The 25,880-nt window shown below is 44.3% G+C and overlaps 2 protein-coding genes and 1 pseudogene across 2 annotated transcripts in view; 2 read left to right on the top strand and 1 right to left on the bottom strand.

Annotated features, from left to right (window-relative positions):
• The window catches only part of TEC (tec protein tyrosine kinase), a 138,160-nt gene extending 134,485 nt beyond the window's left edge, over positions 1-3,675 (top strand). The window contains exons 16-18 of the mRNA XM_032400316.1: positions 1,535-1,653; positions 1,738-1,895; positions 3,070-3,675. Of these exons, the coding sequence (XP_032256207.1) occupies positions 1,535-1,653; positions 1,738-1,895; positions 3,070-3,153 (361 nt within the window). The 3' untranslated portion in view covers positions 3,154-3,675. The remainder of the gene's footprint in view (positions 1-1,534; positions 1,654-1,737; positions 1,896-3,069) is intronic.
• A 14,724-nt stretch (positions 3,676-18,399) lies between these two features.
• On the bottom strand, positions 18,400-21,078 carry LOC116628652 (annotated as a pseudogene).
• Positions 21,079-24,530: 3,452 nt separating this feature from the next.
• The window catches only part of TXK (TXK tyrosine kinase), a 42,344-nt gene continuing 40,994 nt past the window's right edge, over positions 24,531-25,880 (top strand). Inside the window, exons 1-2 of the mRNA XM_032397877.1 lie at positions 24,531-24,601; positions 25,648-25,750. Coding sequence (XP_032253768.1) covers positions 24,531-24,601; positions 25,648-25,750 — 174 coding nt within the window. The remainder of the gene's footprint in view (positions 24,602-25,647; positions 25,751-25,880) is intronic.

Genomic DNA, 25,880 nt, shown 5'->3' with positions numbered 1-25,880 from the left:
AGGACACGTGAAAAATATCTGAAATTCAAATGTTGGTGTCCCTAAGTAAAGTGTTACTGGGACACAGCCTCACTTATGTGTTGTCTGTGGCTGCTTTCACATGATGAAGGCAGAGTTGGTTAGTGGTGACAGAGACTGGCCTGAAAAATAGAAAATATTCATCATCTGGCCCTTTACAGAAAAAATGTGCTCCCCTCAAGATAGAGGTCACGTGGGGCTGGTGGGGTGGGTGGGCGCTGAATGATGGCACAGGGCGGGGTGATTGTAGCTACATCTGATCTGGTGCTCTGGAAGACCTCTTTGAGACTGGGATATTTGAATAGAGACTAACAAGACAGAAGTAGCCAACAAGGTGGCGATCTGAGGACAAAATATCCCAGGTGGAAGAAGCAACAGGTGTGAAAGCTTGAAATCTGGGACAAGCTTGGATTACCCCAGCACAAGGTCACACAGGCCAAGGTTAGCTCGTCGTGAGAGCAGGACTGCTGCCTGTCAGGGGAGTACTGACCCAGTGTTCTTTGTGCTTTTTATGAAGATTTTCCTCTGACAGGCAGTCCTCCAGTTTCACATGTTGGATTTTTATATGTTTGGCTTTCAGAAAATCTGTGCTTTTGCATCAGCCCCTCTAAAACACTCATTAGACACGAAACTCAAACCCCCCCGACGGGCAGGCATGTGGATCCCACTCATGGTGGCATTGTTACCATGTAGCAGGGGAAGTTTGTGCAATTATTTGAATGTTTTTTCACGGAGCTTTTAGAGATTAGCTTTATATGTGCATATACTATGTAAACACAGTCCTCTTGTAAATCCATACTGAACACATTACAGGAAGGGCTCACGTCTCCACATCTGCCACCCCGATCCAGGGTCCTCCCCAGAGGTAGCCAAAGTTATCAGGTTATGTGTGTCCTTCCAGAAGGATGTAAGTATGCTTGCATAGCAAAAATTACAGAGTATTGTTTTGAGTGTGTGTGTGTATGTGTGTGTGAGTGAGGGATGTCATGGTATATAAATCTATACTCCACCATTTACATATGTCATTTTGCAATTTGCTTTTTTCATTTGCTGTAGGTTTAAATTGTACTCTGTGGAGTCGTGGGGGCCAAAAGCACGTGTGTCTCCAGACACTCTGCACCACTTCCTTTACAGCAGCTCTGCTTTAGATGTTTTACATGTGGGGCCTTTGGGTTAAATTTTGTTTAAAGAACAAAATTGCTTACCAGAAAAAAACTTAGCTAACTCTTTTATTGTGTCCTGCCTCTATTGCCTTATAAAAAAGAAAAACACACAGAAAAATGAAAATGCAGCTACTAATGTTACAATGCATCCATCTTAAGCACGTAAGTGAAGCTGAGAGGAAGATGGAAAGCACCAGGCGTGGCCACGGAGGCAAACGTTTAGCTTCAACCGGATGCTTGTTGGACTTCAGTCAACTGTGTTTTTGATTCTAAGAGGAAAAAAAATTTAAAGAACATGTGCAACTTGTAGATCATAACTCAGAGGCGTAAACCTTTGGTGTGTCTTACTTTAGGTATGTTCTGGACGATCAATACACAAGTTCTTCTGGTGCAAAATTTCCAGTGAAGTGGTGCCCTCCCGAGGTGTTTAATTACAGCCGCTTTAGTAGCAAATCGGATGTCTGGTCATTTGGTAAGAACATGGTCCATTTTTCCCCAGCTCTACTCTGAAGCGGAAGTGGATGCATCCTTTTCGTAATCCTTTATCCTTTTCTAGGTGTTTTAATGTGGGAAGTATTCACTGAAGGCAAAATGCCCTTTGAGAAAAACACCAACTATGAAGTGGTAACCATGGTTACCCGGGGCCACCGACTCTGCCGGCCAAAGTTGGCGTCCAAATATGTATACGAGGTGATGCTGAGATGTTGGCAGGAGGTAAAAGAAGTTTTTTGTGCTTTCATTCTGAATCTCTGAAACATTTAGGGATCTGGGCTTGGTAGATTAACAGTGTATAGTCTCTACAGCCTAGTGAGTTAGTGCGTGTTTTATACGATTTCAGACTCTGGGTAGAAAGCCACCCTTCTCAAGTCAGTTCTGAATAATGGGAAGAAGACGGTGAAGAAGCAGAAAATGATAATAATTAAGATCATAAATTCAGGTTGCCATCCCACTCCCAAGGGGAAATCCTGTCACAGTTGCCTGAGTTCGGGACTCCAGGATTAAGTCCAGAGAAGTAGCTCTTCTTTCACTGGACTGCTTGTATTGTTGAAATATTACTCTTTCACCAGAGGGGGTTTCTTTCACCAAACCTCAACTTCCCCCAGATCTCTTGAGTCACAGTCTTTGGAAGTTTTCCTTCCCGGTGTATTAAAATGTCACCTTGTAGAAGAGATTAGACAACAAAATGATTTTTGGAAGATAATAATAGTTCATGTGTATTGTGTGCTAGGCACTGTACTGAGTGCTTTAGATAGAGTTCTCAAAATAACCTTTAGAGGTGCAGAGATTTTTACTATAACTGCTTTGTGGACGAGAAGACCAGGGCTCCTGACACTGACACTTGCCCAAGACCACGTTGCTACAGAGAAGCAGAACCATGCTCTTGGTCACTTGCTCTAATGTCTCCGAAGAACACTGACTGGGATGGGAGAGGCCTGGGCAAGAAGTGTTGCTGGGGGTGGGAGAGGACAGCATGAGCAGAGGTGAGGTGGTGGTAATGAGTGTGGTGTGTGTACAGCAGGGTGGAGATTGGTCTCATGGAGCAGAGAGCCCATGTGAGGGTTTTTGTGGGAAATGAAATTGGGTAGCAAGAGGATGGGGGAAGGCAGGGTATAGAGGGCACTGCAAATTAGGCGGACTTGATTTTGCAGGCAATAGGGAGCTGTGTTAGATTCTTAAATGGAGACACAAAAGGAATGTCATGGAAAGGCGTGTCTAGCAACAGTATGTGTAGGCTAGGGTAGACCCATTTGGAGACACCTGAGTGTTCTAGTCCCAAAACAGTGAGTACCTTGCACCTGTGTGCTATGTTATGTGAGTTTGGACGTGAAAAATTATTTTGGGGGATGGATTCTGGAACCCACAGCTTCTCTTTGATTTTTAATTGTAGAAACCAGAGGGAAGGCCTTCCTTTGAAGATTTGCTGCGCACAATAGATGAACTAGTTGAGTGTGAAGAAACTTCTGGAAGATAAGTGGTGTTGTGATCCGTGGAGTCCAGATTCCAAAGCATGAGGAAGAAATGGCACTTTGTGGCTAACTTTTAATTTATTTAGCACTTGGACATGTAGACTGTTTTACTTATAAAGTGGAAAAACCTAAAGCATTTGCTTCTAGACCAGTCCTAGCTCTGGGACTGGATTTTTCAAGTTATGGAAATGCTGCCTGAGAGATGGTGATTAAAAACACTCACTTTTATCCATCCCACAAGTACTTGAGCACCCACCATGTACGATGCCCAGACCCCAAGGTTTTCCCATTTTAGGGGTGTACGTGGGGCCGTGTTGGCTGGTGTCAGTGGAAGGTCAGGATATTTGGGAAAGGAAAGGGATTTAGAGCCTTGTTCCAGCAACCTTTCTCTTTCCTTTGACTTCTACGGAAATCTGGGCCTGAGGCATTGTCTAAAATGTGGGTTCTGGATGAATCAGGAACCCATCTTGAATAAGTACCCCTCTTTTGTTTTGAAAATATCCGTTTTCAAGACTGCCATTATTTGTATGCTGTATATATTGTAAATATATATAATATATAAAGATATATATTTATAAGAAACTGAGTTGTCTTTTAATTAAAAATTTTCATTCTGTAACATATGAACTTACTTTCTTAGGACTAGGGACTGTGCCTTGCAGCTGTCAATTTCTCTACCCCTGGGGATCAAATATTCCTTACTGAAGAGAAAAAAGTCTGGACCTTTCTACCATTAATGCCTCCTCCCCACTTAGGCAGACATATTTGGGGGTTCCTGTCTAATTTAAGCCCCCAATCAGGCCCACATTTGGGCTGAGTGACCGTGCCCATGGTATCCATAACTAATTGGAGTTAGGTAAAAATTGAACTGGGGTGGGGCACCTGGGTGGCTCAGTCGTTAAGCGTCTGTCTTTGGCTCAGGTCATGATCCCAGGGTCCTGGGATCGAGTCCCACATTGGGCTCCCTGCTCAGCAGGGAGTCTGCCTCTCCCTGTCCATCTGCTTCTCCCCCCCACCCCGGCTCATGCTATCTCTCTCTCTCTCAAATAAATAAATAAATAAAAATCTTAAAAAAAAAATTGAACTAGAGGCAATCAATGACTTTCTACATCCTGAGAATCTGCCCCAGGACATAGGTGCTGTAAGTGGAGGTGCTGGGCTCTGGGGCAGAATGATGAGGTGATGTTCACAACAAAGCCTGCCCCCACCACAAACAAGACCCAGGAGCAAGCTCAAATTCTGGCAGAGAGACCAGGAAAAATGGAGCACATGGTATATAGAGCTGTCTCCCAGATGGTTTTCAGGAGATCTGGTTGGACTTGGGTTCCTGGATCAGTGAGATTGTCTAGACGAGCCTCACGATAGACCCTGTGATCAGGTTTGTTTGAGTGGGTTTCTGACCATTACAATCTCTGACGAAGACACCAGCTGAGTTGGAACCTTCATTTCTCCTCATGAGCCCAGGGAAAGGAAACAGTCTCTGTTATCAATAGCAGAGGCCCTGTATGGCCCAACACATGTTTCTTGGTATTATGAGGGTAGAAAGCTGAGGCACACACAACACACGGGGCCTTTCTGTAGGAGTTTCAGCTGCTTTGGTGTTGTGGGAACACAGAGCTGTTGCTGGCTGCTCTGAGCGGTGCCTCCCTAGGACCCTGGAGAACCATCTCTTCCTTCTGGTCTGTCCATCCACTGAAAGCTATCTTCTATCCTTCCTTATCCTCCTTATAATGGAAAAAAAAATTACCTTAAGTCTTGTCACAGTCCGTTTGCCACCTTCCTCCTCATCTTCCTGTTTAACCGTACCCCCATCACGAAAACATATGCACCTTTTAACTGAATTGTAGTCCATTCAAGGAGTTGGTCATACTCATTATACTTGAGTCTGAGTACTGTCAATTATATCTTTCTCCTTCCTTTCTTCTTCACCTTGACTCCTCCCACACCTCCCTGTCCGGTCCCATACTTCCCTTTTCACCTAGAGGAGCTGGATGGTATTGAAGAAAAGTGAGGACAAAGTATAGTCCTTGTAGTAATCGTTATGTATGCTATTGATGTGGAAAACAAGATGGATAATACCTGGCAACATTTGGGAACATCTTCTTCAAAAATCTTTAAATTTTTCACCAAAACTTAACAAAAGGTTTTGTTTAAAGTGTAACGAAGGCAAAAAGTGAAGTAAAAATAAAAGAATCCACCCAGAATGCTTAAAGAGATCTTAATCTATAAAGCAGGAAATAGGAAGGGCAATGTGAAAATGCTATGTGCTCGTTAGAATTGTTCCCTTTAGTTTTAATTTTTTGGTTATATTTTCCAAGGGGATGAAGTGAAACTCCTAGGTACATTTTTTATTGATGTTGTTTTTATATTTCTGAGCCATGGCTCAGTCACCTTTTAGGTGTATTATTGAATTGGCTTCCATCCCCACAAAAAAATGAAGTTTCATAATATGGTCCTTGAAGTGTCAGTACTGAGTGGGAGGACAGAACATTGTAGATTTATACTCCAATACCTAGAATCTAATTCTGTTTCTTCCACTGTGTCCCTTGTCCTATCTGCGCATCCGTTTCCTTCTCTGTCCAGAGAGGGCAGTTTCGGATTTGATGATTTTTAATGTCTCTTGCATGAAAATTCTGTGATTTTTTTGAAAATGTTGTTTGCTGGAGTCACCCACATAGTTGGGAATGAGGAACCAATAGCAGCTACCCTCAGAGATCTGGATGGAGATTACGGAGCTTTCTTATATAGGCCATCGGGTTGTCATTCACACACTTCTCTGAGGTTTTTAGAACAGGAAAATAGGTGGGGTTAACTGTGCTCGTGAGAAACATCTTGGGCAAGCTATGATTTCAGTTAAAAGATGTGTTTTTGTGACTGGAGCGTCGCTGAAGAACTGAAGGCTGTTTGGCCTGCTCCCTGCGGAAGCACAGCCATGATTCTTTCCACCTGTAAGTAAGACGGCTTCGTCCTTTATCTTCAGGGCTTGTTCTGGGCCTGTTACTTACTCTTGACTGGCAGAGGCAGGCATAAGGCTTGTGAAACTTTGAGGATAATTTCCCCAGGTGTTGTGACACGGTTTTGTGTGTTACTCAAATGACCACTGTAGTGATGTAATTTTAGTAAATGCTCAGCATGGAGAATGCAAAGGAAACAAAATAGTGTCCTTAAATCTATATGTGTGTATGGAAATGCAGTTTGAAAAGCGTTTGTTTTTAGGGCGATATTAAGTGTAAAGAGCTCAGAGCTGAAGGCTGGGAGACCAAGTTTTAGCTTCTGGATTTGCTGCAGCCTTGGTGGGTCACCTTTGGCAACTTCTTATGTCGGGTCCTTATCTGTAAAATGGTACCCTGTTTCTGCCCACCTCTCAACAAGATAGCATAAACAGTAGCTAAAAATGACACGTCCTTCATGATCTTAATTTTGGAGTTGCTTTGGAAGACTGTTCAGTTCCATGTGCAATTTTGAAAATGCTTATTAATTTAACTCTATGAGGACCTTATCGTGCACAAAATATCATTAAAAAATAAGAAAGGAAAATACTGTCTTTGATTTTAATTCTGAATGACTATAGAACCTAGTTTTAACAAAGCCCAGTCATATCCGATTAAAGTAATCAAAGACCAGCTAACAAAGTTTTTACATTTCTGATTCTTAAGTGGCGATAGGAAAAACGGGTGGCAATTTTTAAATGTCATCTGTTTAAGCCACATCACCTCACAGGACCCAACGCTTGTTGGTAGAATTTGTAGAAGATAAACCAGGCTATTTCAGTTGTACTGACCTGAATATAACTTACAGTCTTGATCCACTCATCGACAGAATGGGGCTGCCTGTTATCAGAAATACAGGTGAACCAGGGCCAAGCGGAAAGAGCTACGAAGCAACAATTTCTGTCCCCACCACCCCCGACGGTAGAACGAAGATGAGCAGTGACTTAATAACCTTTTTATTAAAAGATGTGCGAGCATCTGTTCTTCATTTCTCCTGAGGTCAGAACTAGAGAAAAGGCTGTAAATTTTAACAAGATTTGATTATACAGAAAATAAATAATGGTGAGGGTTGAGACAGGATTAGGTTGCCCGAGGGATTAAATAAGAGACGACCGCTTGGCGGGACTATTTTTGTGTGTGTGTGTGTGTGTGCATAATTTTTTAAAAAATTTTTTTATTGTTATGTTAATCACCATACATTACATCATTGGTTTTTGATGTAGTGTTCCATGATTCATTGTTTGTGTATAACACCCAGTGCTCCATGCAGAACGTGCCCTCTTTAATACCCATCACCAGGCTAACCCATCCTCTCACCTCTCTCCCCTCTAGAACCCTCAGTTTGTTTTTCAGAGTCCATAGTCTCTCATGGTTCATCTCCCGCTCTGATTTCCCCCCCTTCATTCTTGCCCTCCTGCTATCTTCTTTTTTTTTTTTCTTAACATATATTGCATTATTTGTTTCAGAGGTACAGATCTGTGATTCAACAGTCTTGCACAATTCACAGTGCTCACCATAGCACATACCCTCCCCAGTGTCTATCACCCAGCCACCCCATCCCTCCCACCCCACCCCCACTCCAGCAACCCTCAGTTTGTTTCCTGAGATTAAGAATTCCTCATATCAGTGAGGTCATATGATACATGTCTTTCTCTGATTGACTTATTTTGCTCAGCATAACACCCTCCAGTTCCATCCACGTCGTTGCAAATGGCAAGATCTCATTCCTTTTGATGGCTGCATAATATTCCATTGTATATATACCACATCTTTTTTTTTTTTTAAGATTTTATTTATTTATTAGAGAGAGAATGAGAGAGAGAGAGAGAGCATGAGAGGGGGGAGGGTCAGAGGGAGGAGCAGACTCCCCGCCAAGCAGGGAGCCTGATGTAGGACTCGATCTGGGAACTCCAGGATCATGACCTGAGCTGAAGGCAGTCGCTTAACCAACTGAGCCACCCAGGCACCCTATACCACATCTTCTTTATCCATTCATCTGTCGATGGACATCGTGGCTCTTTCCACAGTTTGGCTATTGTGGACATTGCTGCTATAAACATCGGGGTGCACGTACCCCTTCAGATCCCTACATTTGTATCTTTGGGGTAAATACCCAGTAGTGCAATTGCTGGGACGTAGGGTAGCTCTATTTTCAACTTTTTGAGGAACCTCCATACTGTCTTCCAGAGTGGCTGCACCAGCTTGCATTCCCACCAACAGTGTAGGAGGGTTCCCCTTTCTCCATATCCCCGCCAACATCTGTCGTTTCCTGACTTGTTAATTTTAGCCATTCTGACTGGTGTGAGGTGGTATCTCATTGAGGTTTTGATTTGGATTTCCCTGATGCCGAGCGATGTTGAGCACTTTTTCGTGTGTCTGTTGGCCATTTGGATGTCTTCTTTGGAAAAATGTCTGTTCATGTCTTCTGCCCATTTCTTGATTGGATTCTTTGTTCTTTGGGTGTTGAGTTTGATAAGTTCTTTATAGATTTTGGATACAAGCCCTTTATCTGATATGTCATTTGCAAATATCTTCTCCCATTCTGTCGGTTGTCTTTTGGTTTTGTTGACTGTTTCTTTTGCTGTGCAAAAGCTTCTTATCTTGATGAAGTCCCAATAGTTCATTTTTGCCCTTGCTTCCCTTGCCTTTGGCGATGTTTCTAGGAAGAAGTTGCTGTGGCTTAGGTCGAAGAGGTCGCTGCCTGTGTTCTCCTTTAGGATTTTGATGGACTCCTGTCTCAATTTAGGTCTTCCAACCATTTTGAGTCTATTTTTGTGTGTGGTGTAAGGAAATGGTCCAGTTTCATTCTTCTGCATGTGGCTGTCCAATTTTCCCAACACCATTTGTTGAAGAGACTGTCTTTTTTCCATTGGACATTCTTTCCTGCTTTATCAAAGATTTGTTGACCAAAGAGTTGAGGGTCCATTTCTGGGCTCTCTATTCTGTTCCATTGATCTATGTGTCTGTTTTTGTGCCAGTACCATACTGTCTGGATGATGACAGCTTTGTAATAGAGCTGGAAGTCCGGAATTGTGATGCCGCCAGCTTTGCTTTTCTTTTTCAACATTCCTCTGGCTATTCGGGGTCTTTTCTGGTTCCATACAAATTTTAGGATTATTTGTTCCATTTCTTTGAAAAAAGTGGATGGTATTTTGATTGGCATTGCATTGAATGTGTAGATTGCTCTAGGTAGCATTGACATCTTCACAATATTTGTTCTTCCAATCCATGAGCATGGAACGTTTTTCCATCTCTTTGTGTCTTCCTCAATTTCTTTCATGAGTATTTTATAGTTTTCTGAGTACAGATCCTCTGCCTCTTTGGTTAGATTTATTCCTAGGTATCTTATGGTTTTGGGTGCAATTGTAAATGGGATCGACTCCTTAATTTCTCTTTCTTCTGTCTTGTTGTTGGTGTATAGGAATGCCACTGCTTTCTGTGCATTGATTTTATATCCTGCCACTTTACTGAATTCCTGTATGAGTTCTAGCAGTTTTGGGGTGGAGTCTTTTGGATTTTCCACATAAAGTATCATCTGCAAAGAGTGAGAGTTTGACTTCTTCTTTTTGGCGGGACTATTTTGAGGGTCATTCTGGCCAGCCTGGAAGGGCATGGATTTGATGAACATTCACCATCTCTTCCAGCTTCTGGTCATTTGTTCCATGTAAGAATCCCCTGTTTATTTCTGCCACCAACCACCCGGAGATATGGCTCTATTTGCTTCTGGGTAAAACACTTAGGTGTTTACCATTGATAAGAGAAAGCCAAGAGATGTCTCCAGGTGTATTACTGCTAATCAGAAAGTGTTTGTATGTGTTTGCCAGGCCAGAGTCATTTGCCAAATATGTTTGTTGTTCTTAGAGCTGTCATAGAAGTCTGGCCTGATAGGCTGCTGTAGGGCGGGAGGAGATCATGGAGAAGGTGAGATATTGGTCATACTGAAACGTGGGGAGAGCCTGAGCGAGGTAGCCAAGCACTGCTCCAGTGAAGTTCAATTTGTGAAATATAATTGGGTATGGTCGAGGTTTCTACCCACTAACAGTGGCCCTGAGGACAGATCCAGCCCCGTAGAGTTATTTAGAGGACAAAGCCCAGGGAGAACTAGGGGTTTGAAAAACTCACCTCTTCCTTCCCCTCCACCTCATTTTCACCTAATTTCTCTGCCTTTCTTTTCTTCCCAATTTATGAAGTAGAAGGGAAAAAAATTAATGATGTATATGAGTGATTCTTAAATCTTAGTGTGCCTGAAGTATCACAGGATACTGATAAAACGTCGATTTCCAGACTCACCTCCATAGTTTGATCTGGGCGTGAGGTATGTACACCTGATCACATTGCCTTTCTAAGGCCCCTATTTTTTTTTTTTTTTAAGATTTTATTTATTTGACACAGAGAGAGAGAGAGTGAGAGAGGGAACACAAGCAGGGGGAGTGGGAGAGGGAGAAGCAGGCTTCCCGCTGAGCAGGGAGCCCAGTGCGGGGCTCGATCCCAGGACCCCAGGATCATGACCTGAGCCAAAGGGAGATGCTTCATCAACTGAGCCACCCAGGCACCCTTTTTTTTTTTTTTAAATATTTATTTATTTGACAGAGAGAGACACAGCGAGAGAGGGAACACAAGCAGGGGGAGTCGGAGAGGGAGAAGCAGGCCTCCCGCAGAGCAGGGAACCTGATGCGGGGCTTGATCCCAGAACCCTGGGATCATGACCCAAGCTGAAGGCAGATGCTTAATGACTGAGCACCCAGGCGCCCCTCTGAGGCCCCTATTTTTAAAGCCCCCTCTCATTCCTCGTTGTATTCGATTTCCACACCAACCCTAAGTTACTATCTTCTATCATTACCATTATTACTAATATGAAGATAAAGAGCTGCATAGCCACCTCTCAGATGGCCCCCAATGGTGTCCATCTCCCCGTGTTCACACCCTTGTGCAATCAATCCCTCTCCTTGAGTCTGAAGTGGACCTAGTAACTCACTTCTCATGAAGAGAAGATGATAAAAGCAGTAGAGTGTTCTCTCTGAGATGAGGTTGTATAAAGACTGTGGCTTCTGTCTTCGTGCTCTCGGGCTCTCTGTCCCCTGGATTACCGGCTGCCATGCTGTGAGCGTTCTCAGGTGGCCTGTGGAGGATCCCCATCATGAGGAATGAAGGCACCAAGGCTCGCCAACAGCCGTGGAAGTGAACGTGGATGTGGATCAACTCAACTCAACTACAATTTCATGAGCTTCATGAATTTCTTAACCTTTACCTACAGCCCCCAGCTGAGCTGTGCCTGGACTCCTGACCCACAGAAACTGTGAGATTAATAATGATTTGTTTCCAACAACAGATGACGAATTCGGTGGCAAAAGCAGGGAGAACCCCTGGGCCAAAATCAAATGTGGCCACTTCCACCACTATTTTGCCTCAGGCTGGAGTTTTCCCCTCCAAATATAGAGAAAATTAGAGAATTTCCTCCTGTTCCTATGGACGCTCGCAGAAAGATGTGTCTTTTGTTTTTAAAATCATTTTGTTTTTATCCCCCTGCAACTGCCTCAAGTCTGTAATAATGACAACGGCAGCCAGCACGTGGGACGGCGTCTGTGAGGTTTCCGCGTCTCCTGGCATGCTGAGCTTCCCTGCCGTGCCTCCCTGGAGCCACCGGCCGGCGGCGTCCGTGCACCCCCTGCCCACTGAGGGCCAGTGGTCACAGCTTCTGGCACAGTGCCAACCCTGCCATCAGGCCTTGTGTCTGAGCACAAGCTGGCTCAATGTCTTGGGTGTGGTATTTGTGAGCTCGTCATGAATTCTGAGGTCACAGACATCAGTCTTCTAGAAAATACTGCTCTGAGACCTGGGGGCAGGGAGGAGTTGTCTGCAAGGCGCCTGCCCAGTCCACCTCACACCAGCTCATTACTGGGAAGAAAGCAATATCCCTGCATAGAGCAAACAACGGCTTCAGGGCGCTGGAACGTTTGGTGCCTGGGGCTGTGCCCTGGCCAAGGCTGCGAGCAGATGTGCAGTCTTCAGGCAGGCTCTGCCTTCCCTCAGAGCGTCCGTTACTCCCTGGACACTATCTCCCTGCTGCCCAGTTCCCCATCCAGCTCCTCGGGCTTCTAGAGTCTCCTCACTCCTTCCCCACACCCAGTGCCCCTTCAGGCCCCAGCCCGGCCAAGTACCATTTGTGTCTGCCACCAAATTTATCAGTTTACGGTCACATAAGCTAGGTACCTGTTTTCTGTTAGTGACCCATGAATTCTCCTAAAGTAGTTATTCCTCTTCCTTTAAGGTAAGACTCAAGAGGATGTCAAAAAACCAGTTTGGGGTTTAACATAGGGTTGTTAACTTATTTTGTCAACACATTCAAAAAGACTAACCTCTCTGGTGACCATCATTTCTTAGAAGCAGGGACATTTTAACATCAAAAGGAAACACAGGAGTGTTCTTCTAGCATTCTTCTTAGAGGGGTGTCTTTTTAATATCAAGAGGAAGTGTATACACAAAACGAGGATAATTTTTTTTTTTTTTAAAGATTTTATTTATTTTTTTGACAGAGAGAGACACAGCGAGAGCAGGAACACAAGCAGGGGGAGTGGGAGAGGGAGAAGCAGGCTTCCCGCAGAGCAGGAAGCCCGATGTGGGACTCGATCCCAGGACCCTGGGATCATGACCTGAGCCGAAGGCAGACGCTTAACGACTGAGCCACCCAGGCGCCCAAAACGAGGATAATTTAACAACTCAAATATATAAAGAGCATACACTCAGATATTAGTGTAAAGGATAGCTTTCTAAATTGAATAAACATTTCTATGAAAAACTCAGTGTCTTACTTCTTCCCTTCCTTCCTTCCTCCTTCCTTCTTTCCTCCCTCCCTTCCTTCCTTCCCCCCCCCCCCCCCCCATAGGTGTGTGTTCTTGGCTTGGCAGGTGGAAAGGCTTCTCTGATACCTGATCAGAGGTAGAATGTCGCGCTAAAGGAAGGCTGGCTGTGTGTCACTCCTCCCAGATGACATCGGTTTAGTCGATTAAAATGTGTCTGATTTTAAAAGGCCCTTAAGAAACAGATCTCATGGTGGGAATTTATGATCGTCACGAGGAAGTTTGGTCTTTCTGAGAATTTCTGGGAACAATGGCGCCTATCTTGTAGTGAACGAGACTCCCTCATGAATCACCCAGAGCCATTTCCCCAAAGCCACGAGCTTTCGTCCACCGCCCCCCCGCCCCGCGCCCTCCTTCCCCCGCCGAGGCAGCGGGCGCCAGAATTCCTCGCCTTAAAACCGCCACCTGCAGCGTGTGGGTTGGGCGACCGAACTGGCCTGGTCTCTGGTTCAGGACGGCTCTCGAAACCGAGCCAGTTATTCATGTCTTCAAATAAAAAGCAGCGGCCATCTGCCACTTCTGACCAGATTCAGGAGGGATAGAATTTCACTTGAGGCTGACTCAGAACGATACAGTGACGTCGGAAATGCCAGGGGATGAACGCGAGCTTTAGCCGAAGTAAACCTCAAACCATGGGAGACGCGGCGGAGGCCTCGAGCCTCGCTTCCCACAGGGGGCGGGGCCCCGGCTTGGCGGCGGGCCGCGATTGGCGAGGGGCGGGAGGCGGCCTCCGGGTCGCGGGGCGTCTCACAGTCGCTCCCGCCAGCGCCCCCTGGCGGAAGCCGGGTCCCCCCAGCCCCCGCTGTGGCCGCCCACCCCCGCCCGGAGGCGCGGGGAGCCTGGCGCGAGTGAGGGAAGGGGCAGCAAGCCTTCCCAGGAAAGAACGCGCACGCCCGCTCCAGCGAGAGGCTCGACTGCCCTACCCGTGAGAGGTGGGCCATTCCTAAAGGTCACAGGGATTACGCCAGGATGCGGTGCCCTTTCCCGGAGTTGCCGCGACCTGGTAGATAATTAAAGATCTTTGCCGGGGGAATAAGAAGCAGGTGAAGAGATCAGCGCGAGACGGAAGCGAGGGAGAGGAGGCTCCGGCTCCTTCCTGAGATAATCCTCAACCCTTCCAGCGGGCAAATAGTCACTGCCCGTCTCTGGGGCATTTTAGTCTCTCCGGCGGAGGCCTCTGATATGCATGAGCTTGGCGGAAACTGGGAATTTCCCAAAGGCACAGGAGAGTGTTCTCTCTGCGGGTCAGTCAGCAAAGAATGGTTTCTGTAATCACAGGTTGCACGCGGAAGTGACTCTCCATTTGGCCACTGCCCTCGAAGACCTGTGTGAAGCGGTAAATCGAAAACGGCCACAAATCTAATAATCACTGCTATCTGCTTGGGAGGGAATCGATATTTCAATCTATAAATAAAGATGCCTAGTGGCTTGGAAAGTCATGCCAAATGAGGGAACACCAGGGAGCTGCTCGGCCTTCACAATTTTTTTTTTTTCTATTTACTCAACAATTATTTCTTGGGCAGCAACTTGCTGGGCAGAAGGGACGGAGCTGTAAACAAGGCAGAGGTTGGTTCCCACCCACAGCTGCTCCTGGTCTTCGGGGGAGAAAAAAACCCTTATCCTTAGATCAGTGGCAGCATAGGTCTGTACCTTCGCTATTGAATCAGGAAAAAATAAGTATTTTTTAAAATACTTCTTCCTAAATCGCAGAGGGCAGAAGAGAGCAGAGGTCACCCAGGGATATTTGGGGTTTATGATCCACTCTGCTGGCATGTAGTCCTACAGGTGAGTAGGGGAAGGCCTTTTCCTAGTGCCCACAAAGCCTTCCCCGCCTGCTGACTGATACCAGCAATTCCTTCCGGAAAGTTCTATGTATTTAAATGTAAGGTATTATGATAGGTAATTTTATGGGTCAACTTGGCTGAGTCATATTACCCAGAATATTGCCCAGATGTTTGATCAACATAATTCTGGATGTTTCTGTGAAGGGGTTTGGGAGATGAGGATTTAGAGATTTTATTATTTGAGAGAGAGAGAACAAGCAGGGGTGGAAGGGTAGAGGGGGAGAGAGAGAGAGAGAAGCAGACTCCCCACTGAGCCAGGAACCCGACGTGGGACTCGATCCCAGAACCCTAGGATCATGACCTGAGCCGAAGGCAGGTGCTTAACCGACTGAGCCACCCAGGCACTGCAGGGGATGAGGATTTCTTTAAATCAGTGGTCTTTGAGTAAAACAGATCACTGTCCACAATGTGGGTGGGCTTTATCCAATCAGTTGAAGACCTTAAGAGAACAGAGACAGACCTCACCTGAGCAAGAGGAATTCCGCCAGCAGACTGCCTTTCGACTTGAACACAGCTCTTCCCTGAGTCTCCAGCCTGCCAGCCCACCCCATTAGATTTTGGACTTGCCAGTCTCCACAATCATGTGAACCAATTCCTTAAAAATTAATCTCTCTGTTCACCTTAATATAGGTATCATGCTTACAAACATGCAAATGCCTTTAAAAGAAGGACTGCAGTACATGTTTACTATTATATCTGTTTATGATATCATTGCTATCTTACCAAGAATAAGTTTCAGAGCCTCTCCTGAGAGCTGTTTGGATGGTAGGGAGGGAGAGCCCTTTTGAGTCCTGAAATGGAGGGAACATTTGCCTTTGAGTCAGCGGTAGAGAGTGGGCTCAGGACAAGGGAGTTGGGGGCTGAAGATCAGCTTTGGCTTGCTTGGCCTTATTCCCTTGTGCTGTCTTCAGAGGGAGAATCACATCTACTTCTGTTTACCTTAAACACAGCCTGTGAGTACCTAAAATACTTGAATGAGTTCTAGGGACTGGGTGAGGGAACAGGTTGGGAATTCAATGAGTAATATCTATGTTTTAGGTGCTTCACCTCTGCTGTCTTCTCATCCATAAGGATAGTCTTGTTATGCTCCCGGACTCTGAGCCAAAGTCTCTGGGCTTGAATTCTGACTCAGCGGCCTTTTTTTTTTTTTTAAAGATTTTATTTATTTATTTGAGAGAGAGAATGAGAGAGAGAGAGAGAGCGTGAGTGGGGGGAAGGGTCAGAGGGAGAAGCAGACTCCCCGCCAAGCAGGGAGCCCGATGTGGGACTCCAATACCGGGACTCCAGGATCAATACCCGAGCTGAAGGCAGTCGCTCAACCAACTGAGCCACCCAGTCGCCCCGACTCAGCGGCTTTTTAATTCTGTGACTTTGGACAAATTACTGAACCTGTCTCCTAGTGTTTTTACTCTGTAAAATGGGGTAATAACAGGACGGATTTCAATGTTTAGGGAGTAAATTAGTATAGTATAGTGAGATCTTAGTAGAGTGCCTGCTTATAGTGAGGGCTCTGTTGGGGAAATTCCTCTCCTAGCGGATAGGTTTCATTCATGTATTTTCCAGATAAGGCTGCTGAGTGATGGCCCAGAATCACATTGTTGCCACTAGAAAATGGAGCCATGATTTGACTGCAAGTTGGTCTGACACCAAAACCCACTCAAAACCCCATGTGCTGTCCTAATATGGAAAAAATCCTTGAACACCAGAGAGGATTTTACTATTTCATTTAGTATCTCATGGACTGATGCTTGATTTTGGATAAGTTACTTCTTTATCTAATGTTTCTGGGACAGCGGGTTAGGCTTATGACCTATAAGTACTAGCCAAAGATCCGGAAGCTGTTCTCTTCAACTTTGCTGTTCTACTTAGTCAAAAGGTTGTGGTCAGCCTAACTTGTTCTGTGGCCAGTATCATGCTGTGGGACGTCCTGTGGTAGAATGAGCTACTGAAAAGTAGAGCCCAGGTGTGATGTGGTGGTGTGGGGGTATTGGCCGATTTATTGAGTTCTCCCTGTGTGCCAGGCACCCATGCTGGATGCTCTGGAGAAGCGCTGAAATTGAAGAGCTTACAATGGAGCTCAGTGGTTCTCAAAATCAAGGGATTTTTGCACACTGCTCCCCCACCCCCCACCCCACTGCCGCCCCAGGGACATTTGACAATGCCTGGGAGTTTTTTGGTTTTCACAACTCAGAAGAGGAGGTGGGTGTGAAGGGGGGTGAGGGGTTGCTGCTGACAGCTGGTCATAGAGGTGCTGCTAAACATCCTACAATGCACAAGACAGAGGCCCCCAAACCCCTAAGAATCATCCAACCTAAAATGTCAATTGTGGTGTGGTTGAGAAACCCTGTGAGAGATGGAGCCTATGCAAAGATGGCCATTTAAATTTATTAAATAAATTTATTAAATAAAACATCTAGGGGTGCCTGGGTGGCTCAGTCATTAAGGGTCTGCCTTCAGCTCAGGTTATGATCCCAGCGTCCAGGGATCGAGCCCTGCATCGGGCTCCCTGCTCAGCGGGAAGCCTGCTTCTCCCTCTCCCACTCCCCCTGCTTGTGTTCGCTCTCTCGCTGTGTCTCTCTCTGTCAAATAAATAAATAAAACCTTTAAAAAAAAATAAATGGCCATCTAACATGGTGCCCAATTACGAGCCACAGGGCAGGACCAATCACCTGTGCTCTGGGAGCCCAGAGGACCGTTAGATGGGAGTGGGTTGCAGTGGCAGTCCTTTTCAGTTGGACGTAGGAGTGTTCAGGATGTCTACAAGAGCAGATCAAGTGGAGGGAGCCCGTGCAAGAGGAGTGGTGAACATGGAGAGTTGGAGTGGAGTTGGCCAGGTTATAAAAGGCAATGAACATAAGGGAGGGTATCATCTTGATGCCATATGTAATTGAGAGTCTTTTTAGGAGCTGAGGATGGAGAGCCATTGGCTGAGACAGACTTTCAGGGAAATGAACTTAGAGGACGGATTGAAGGAGGGCTCAGAGGCTGGTACTTTGACCAGTTCATTCAGCCACTGAGTGAACACTGTGGCCGGAGGTTGAGAGTAGAGACTCTGGAGTTGGGCTGCCTGGATCTGATCCTAGCTCTCAACTTAAAAGCCCTTTGAGTCTCAGCAGGGAGGATCCCCTCTGTGGTCAGATTCTTCACCTGTAAAACAGCACCTACTTTACACGGTTAAATGAGGATTAAATGAGTTACTGCAGAAACGCCAGTGTGGGCTGCTGAGGGTTTGGATGAGATTGGTAGCAGGGGAGAGAAGAAGGAAATAGCCAAACAATTTGAACAGATTCATGGCAGAATGGATATAAGGGATGGGGCTCAGGTAGAATCCAAGATTTCTATGGTGGAATCATACTCAGACTTGGGAAGATTAGAAAAGAGAACCAGTTTGTGTGGTTTTCTTTTTCTGTTTTCTTATGAATACAGTATTTATTTGTCTTCCTTCTGTCAAACCCTGAGCCAACCACTTACCCCAGGCTGCCTGTGGAGGTATAGGAAAAGGAACATACAGGCAGACGAGACATGGGAGAAAGACCTATGGGGAGGTGGAGATGGCTCCATCACGTGGCAAAGAGGATGAGGAAGGCCACCATCAGGCAAAGGAGCCCCATGGCCGCCAAGAGGGCAAAGCCCAGCATGACGTAGGAGAAGAGCTGTTGCTTCAGAGAGGGATTCTGGCATAACCAATATGAGGCTCCCAAACACAGTCCCAGTTCCAGCCCCAGAGCCATCCACTCCTCTCATGGCAGCCCCAGTCCAATGCACTTGGCTGCTGTGTCTGTGTCCCTTGAAATAGTGCTGGTTCGGAAGCTGTGGCTGGAATAAGTGAGGTCAGGGGACGTGGGGCTGCCAAGCTGCTGAGGCTCTCATCTGTCGGTGTCTCCGGTGGTTTTAGCACCGCTGCAGACAGTGATCGGCTCAACAGCTGAGAGGGGCTCCTGACCAAGAAGGGGGTGGAGAGGAACTTTGCACAGGTGTACATTTTCAGGGGATGAGGGGCTGTGGCAGGAGAGCTGCCCGCAGTGCAGAGAAGACAGAGAGGGGTGAAGGAAAGGCTAGGATAGTTTTCTTATTGGGGCTCATGAGGAAGATGAGCATTCTGGTTGTACAAAAGGTAAGTCAGTGGTTGAATTAGAGAAATAAGCCTTTTGCAACTATCACTAAAAATCACATACTTGTAAAAAGTTCTCAGTCCTGGAATAGATACTTAACTATCTAACCACAGGCCTGCCCAATTTTCTGGGGGTTTTCCTCTTTTTAATCTATAAATTTTAGTTTTGAAAAATTTCAAGCATTTGGAAAAATATAGAGAATAATATAACATGCTAGTGATTATTCAAGACCATTATAGACACTTCTTGGCCTTGACGATATTAAATGGTTTTAGTTTATTTTAGAACATGAGGTCATAGATGGTCATCCCTCATCTTGATGGACCTTCTTACAGAGGTTTGTAGACTGACTACAGAGTTTACTCTGCTCTGGCCATAATTGGCTAAATTGTTCTCATTTTCAGTATCTAATGAGACTTCCTACTACATAGGCACTCAAGGTCTTATCCTCCCTTATTTCAAGGACCTTCATAATTTAATCCTATGTCTCCACTCTTACTGTTCACTGCTTCCTATTGTACCTATTTATTCTGTCTCCAAATATAGTTTTCATTTTCTCATTAGGACTGGGGAGCCTCCAGGCTGTTTTCACAGTAGCTGCACCAATTCACATTCCTACCAACAGTGCACGAGGGTTCCCTTTTTCCACATCCTCGATAACACTTGTTATTTCTTGTCTTTTTGATAATAGTCATTCTGACAGGTATGATGTGATATCTCTTTGTAGTTTTGATTTGTACTTCCCTGGTGGTTAGTGATGTTGAGAGCATCTTTTCATGTGTCTTTGGAAAAATGCCTATTAGATCCTCTGCCAATTTTTAAATCGGATTATGTGGGGGTTTTTTGGTGTTGAGTTGTACGAGTTCTTTATATATTTTGGATATTAACCCCTTATCCAGTATATCATTTACAAATATCTTCTCCCATTCAGTAGGTTGCTGTTTTATATTGTTGATGGTTTCCTTTGTTGTGCAAAAGCTTTTTAGTTTGATGTAGTCCCAGTGATTTACTTTTACCTTTTTTTGGTCCATTTCTGAGATCATATGACCCAGTAATTCTACTTCAGAGTATTTACCTGAAGAAAACAAAGCCACTGATTTGAAGAGATATATGCAACCCTATGTTTATTGCAGCATTATTTACAATAGCCAAGATATGGAAACAGCCTGAGTGTCCATTGATAGGTGACTGGGTAAAGAAGATGTGGTATACACACACACACACACACACACACACACACACACACACACACACACAATGGGATATTACTCAGCCGTGAGAAAGAATGAAATCTTGCTGTTCACAACAACATGGGTGGACCTAGAGGGTATTATGCTAAGTGAAATAAGTCAGACAGAAAAGACAAATATCATATGATTTCACTTACATGTAGAATCTAAAAAACAAAACAAATGAAAAAACAAAAACAGAAACAGACTCATAAATACAGAGAACAAACTAGTAGTTGCCAGAAGAGAGAGAGATGGGGGCATAGGCAAAATAGGTGAAGGGGATTAAGAGGTACAAACTTTCAGTTATAAAATAATTAATTCACAGGGATGAAAAGTACAGCATAGGGAGTATAGTCAATAAAATTGTAATAACCCTGTATGGTGATGGATGGTAACTACACTTATTGTGGTGAATATTACATAATGTATGTAATTGTTGAATCACTATGTTGTATACCTGAAATGAATATAATATTTTGCATCAACTATAATTCAATTTAAAAAATATTTTAAAAAATAGAAGGTTGACACCTGGAGGGGAGAGTGGTCTAGCCAAGACAAAAGCAAAGAAACTTCAGGAAGAGCAGGCCTGGTGTGCCTCGGAAGCAGGAGGAGGGTAGTGTGGCTAGGTCACACAAGCAAGGCCATGTTGGACAGAAATGAGAGGCAACAGGAGGCCAGATCATGGAGGGTTTTATAGGCTAGTGTGAGAAATTTAGCTATAACTGTCAGTGAAATGGGGAGCCATTGTGGGATTTGGAGACAAGGAGCAACATGATCCAACTTGGGTTTTACATCAATTACCCTGGCTGCTATGCTGAGAAGAGACCATAGGGAGTTTAGAGTAGAAGCAGGAAGAAGTCAGCAGGCTGTTGGTATCATCCAGATGAATCATGGTAGCTTAGACCATGGTAAGAACAGAGGGTGGGAAAAGCAGTAAGATTCTGTGTGTGTTTGTGTGTGTGTGTGTGTGTGTGTGAGAGAGAGAGAGAGAGAGAGAGAGAGAGAGTTTTAAACCATGGTGAAATATACATAACATAAAATTTACCATTTTAACTCTAAGTGTGTAGTCCAGTGGCATTAAGTACATTTGAATTACCATACAACCATCCCCACTATCCATCTCCAGACCATTTTCATCATCCCAAACTGAAACTCTTGGATACATTTTTAAGGCAGAATCAGCATACTTTCTGACAGATTAGCCTGGGGTGTGAGAGAAAGAGAAGAGTCAAAGACAACTCCAAGATCCTTGACCTGAGCCACTGGAAAAATGGAATTGCTATTGACAAAATGGAGAGGATGGGTAGAGCAAGTCTGGGTAGAAAGGAAGAGAAGGAGTTGAGATTTCTTCATGTGAATTGGAGGTGTCCACTAGACACCCAAGTGGAGAATTTGAGACTGCATTTGGGTATGCAAGTCTGGAATGCACTGGAACTGGGTAGAGGTATACGTTTGGATGTCATTAGCAGATAGATTGTTTTTAAGACACAGGAATGAAATAATCAAAGGAGTGAATGAGACAGAGAAGAGATCAAAAGCTTTGGAGCCGGCTATCATTAGCCCCAGACTGAGAGGGTAGGGAGGAAGAGAAGTGGCAAAAGAGATCCCCAAGAAAGAAAACCAAGAGAAGAGTGTTGAATGCTGCTGAGAGGTCAACTAAGATGAGGACATAGAATTAACCATGGGATAGAGTGGTGCATAGGTCACTGGTGACCCTAACAAAAGCAGTTTGGGGGAAGTGGTAGGGACAAAAGCTTGACTGGAATGGGTTAAGAGAAAAAGAGAGAAGAATTGGAAGCAGCAAGTAAAGATGATTCATTTCTAGATTTTACTCTAAATGGGGAGCAAAGCTGATCAAATCAAGAGTAGTTTCTTTTATTTTTAATGAGCGAAGTAACAGCATATTTGTATGCTAATGGCAATGATCCAGTGGAGAGGGGAATGGTAATACAAGAGAGGGAAGGAGTATTTTTAAAATTTTGAATTTGAATACCTCCACATGAGGCCACAGCATTTTTGCCACATTCTAAACCATACTCTGACCCACTTCACTCATTTGTGTAACCTACATTTGACTTTGTATCTTTTGGCCTGGATAGATACAGATCTATATGGGACTCTAAAACAACACTGGAATCAATTGGCAAGAATGTAAATTAGACCCAGTCCTGCTAAAGCAGACAGAACCCCTAAGTGCTAATGTACCCTCATTCCCAGGAGTGTTTTGGCCACTTGTTCATGCAGATACTACCAGATAATTGACAAAAGCATTTGAAATCCCCAAACCTAATAATACACAATATAATGTAGATTTGGGGGGCTCAGTAATTTATTTTATTTTAGTGTCTAGAAATCTACTTAACTCTCTCTCACTTTCCTGGTCCTTTTGGACCTAGGGATGGTGACAGTTCTACTGTTGGACCCAGTTTCCCTTACCCCCTTATCCACACCTTTGTAATTAGTCCCTTTGTGTATGAACCCTTTTAAAATTGTTCTTATTTAAATATGTCATGTTTCATATTGGAACCCTGACTGATACAGTCATTGGTATCAGAAGTGGCTCCAGGAAACAAGAGTCAAAATTGGACCTGAGATTTATTTGGTCATATAATTAGAGCTCCAAGGAAGCCTTATTGCTGGGGGAAATAACTCAATTATCAATTACTCAAATTATCATGGGTGGCAGCCTGGAATGAAGGGCAAAATGCTAGCTGTAAGGAGCTCCTGTAAAGTCTCAGGATGAAAATCATAGCACAATCCCCCAGGAATTAGGAGTAATGCCTTGACACTGTGCTGATAATTATTTTTAATTTGAAAAGTACCTGCTGGCTTGCTACTGGTGAAGACTGAATGGTCAACCATGGATCATGAAATATTTATGTGATTCAAATGCCTGTCTTAAGCTGAGTGTTATCTGATTCAATGAACCATAAAATTAGGCATGAATAGCAGTAATCCATCATAATATGGAAGCAGTATATTTGAAAGTAGGCCCCAGAAGATCCAGAAGGCTCAAGATAACTTCATGAGCAGGTGACTTATATTCACATAGTACCTGTTCTTTCTGCTTCTCCTTCAACTCACACGAGAGGCCTTCAGAAGGGACTCTGGTGACAGAAGCATCTATGCTCACCACCTTAGGACGCAGGACAGATGTAGATGTGGGCATTGTGGCAGCTATGTTTTATGTTACTCTTCTTCTCTCCTTCTTTCTTTCCCTACCTACTTGAAGTGTCCTGATGGTTAATGCACTAAGTTTCAGGTGGAAGTATGACCACACTGACATCACCTGGTGATAACATGATGGCTGCTGAAAACTCCGTTGCATCCCCTGTTCTGGGGGCACAGAGTGGGTGCTGAGGAGTAGACTGTAGTGGGTGTCTTCTGTTTGTACCCCTCTTCTATTTTCGTGGGACTTTAGAGATGATGTCTAATTTAATCTTCTCAACAACCCTATAGTAATAATAGGTCTTCTCGATTACCCTCGTCCTATATATCTGGCATTGTTCTGGGTGCTTTCCAGGAATCCATTCAATTAATCCTCCCAGTAGATTTACATGCCAAGTATCCAATTATTCCCATTTTACAGACGAGGAAACTTAAGTATAGAACAGTCTAGTAACTTCCCCAAACCTACTAAGTTAGAGATTAACCTCTGCCTCATAAGGTTTCTCAAAGGGGTTAGGTATGATTATCCTGTTTTTGCAGATAGGAAAACGAAGACTTAGAGAAGTAAAGGGACTCATCCCAGATATAGTCACCTGCAGAGTGAGGATTCAAACCCAGGTCTGTCTAACCTCAGAACTCATGTCTGACATGCTCTCTGCTTCCCTAATGCTTCATTGTCAACTGTCATGATGAGAAAGAGCTGACTGGGAAACCCAGGTTCTACGAACATAAAATATTAAATATTAAAATATTAAAAATATTTTTAAAAGAAATATGATGGACCTAATTCAAAATCCCTGCTAACAGATTTCCTAGGAGAACGTTGCTTTTGGAATCATGTACATTGTGTTTGTACATTTATTAGCTGACATTAGCCCTGATCAAGGTGAAGTAGAATAGAGTGGTCATTTGTCATTCACAGACTGAGGAAATGCATAAACCAGACCTGGGGAGAAGAGCCTGAGAAGGGAAACCACACTGGCCAGGGTGCCAGTAACTTCTTTGTGCTTTCGAGACAGTTTCTCGTCTGCCACAAATAAAGGAGGGCAGAGTCAAGACCTAGCACACGCTTTATCTTTCCTATTGCTCCTTGGGAATTTCTCTTGGGAATTTCCTCCATTGGACTAGCACCACTGTTCTCATCTAGCCAATGTCATGGACTTACGGCTCTCTCCAATGATCTGCTTTTCAGATAACAGCATCCAGTCGATTTTCTGTTGTTGTTGCTGCTGTTCCATGCAGAAGAGGTAAGTCTACTTCTGAGGGCAACTTCTTGGAAAGTCATCCATTCAGTTTCTTTATTGTCTACTGTGTCTCCGTGGCTCCTTGATTCTGCCCTTCCCTTTGCCGGGGAAACCCTTCTCCCATTTCCTCCCGGCTGCGTGCCCACTGATCTAAAGGTCTTCCTTCAGAAATTTCAGGTCTTCCACCATCTGTCCTGGATCCCTTTGGCATGAATTGCTCCTTCCATTACGTTCCCACAGCATGTGGCTTGGGTCTGTATTTAATATTTATTTTGTGTATGCTGTTTACTTCTCTGTGTTCTGCTCAATAATTTTTGCCCTTTAAGGGCAAGAATCCTGTCTTATTTATTAGAATATCTCCTCCCTCCCCCCACACCAATGATCAGGGTCTCTTGCACTTTGATGGCCAGCAAAAGATTGTATAGAATAAATGCAAGGTACCACGATAATAGTAACAGTTAGCATTTAATGGGGGTGTCCTCTGTGTAAGACTGTACTAAAAGATTTGCATTTATTAGCCCAAGTAACTCTCAAAAACACCTATGGTTTTTATAATCTCCATCTTACAGATGAGGGAATTGAGGCTTAGAGAGGTTCTATTGCTTCCCAAGGCCACAGTGTGAAATGGTAGAGTTGGGATTCAAACTCATATTCTTAATCACTACACCGTGTCTACTTATAACAATGGATACCGTCAAACGAGGTCATGCATGTAAAATGATAAATACTGTGCCTGACGCAGAATGAGTTTTTCATTATCATGATCATTATTTTATCACCTGAATATGCACCAGGTTCGGTTTGGGCATGGGACGTACGTTTCTTCAATTTTATTCCATAACAACTCCATTTGCTCTTAGCATCTCTAGCTCCTCCATAAGGAAAATGCAGTTCTGGGAGGTAGTAACTTGCCCGTGGAAAGTCTTCTAAGTAAGAAAGAAGTCAGAAAGAGACCTGGAGTTTCCTACTAGTTTCGTGAATATCTGGTGAATGCTTGGATAACCTGAATTCAGATCATAATTGGTAACATGGTTGTTTTTCAATCTCAGACAAGTCAGAGCACAAATAAGCCTGAGCAAAGATGAAGAATTTTCAGAAAAATACACCCAGCATCGCAGGCTGTGGTTCAGGGAATTGCCAAGCAAGAAGCAAGTGAGTATCATCTTGATGAGGGAGAAGGAACAGAGGAAGCTTGAGTTTTTAGGGTCTGCGCTCCTCGAGGTACTGTTTGCTGCCATGCCCAGAATCTAGGGTCCTGCTTGGCACGTAGCAAGTGCTTAAT

Source organism: Phoca vitulina, unplaced genomic scaffold, assembly GCF_004348235.1.
Source record: "Phoca vitulina isolate PV1807 unplaced genomic scaffold, GSC_HSeal_1.0 scaffold3, whole genome shotgun sequence".
In the NCBI taxonomy this organism is placed as follows: domain Eukaryota; kingdom Metazoa; phylum Chordata; class Mammalia; order Carnivora; family Phocidae; genus Phoca; species Phoca vitulina.
This window is presented reverse-complemented; position numbering and strand designations above follow the sequence as displayed.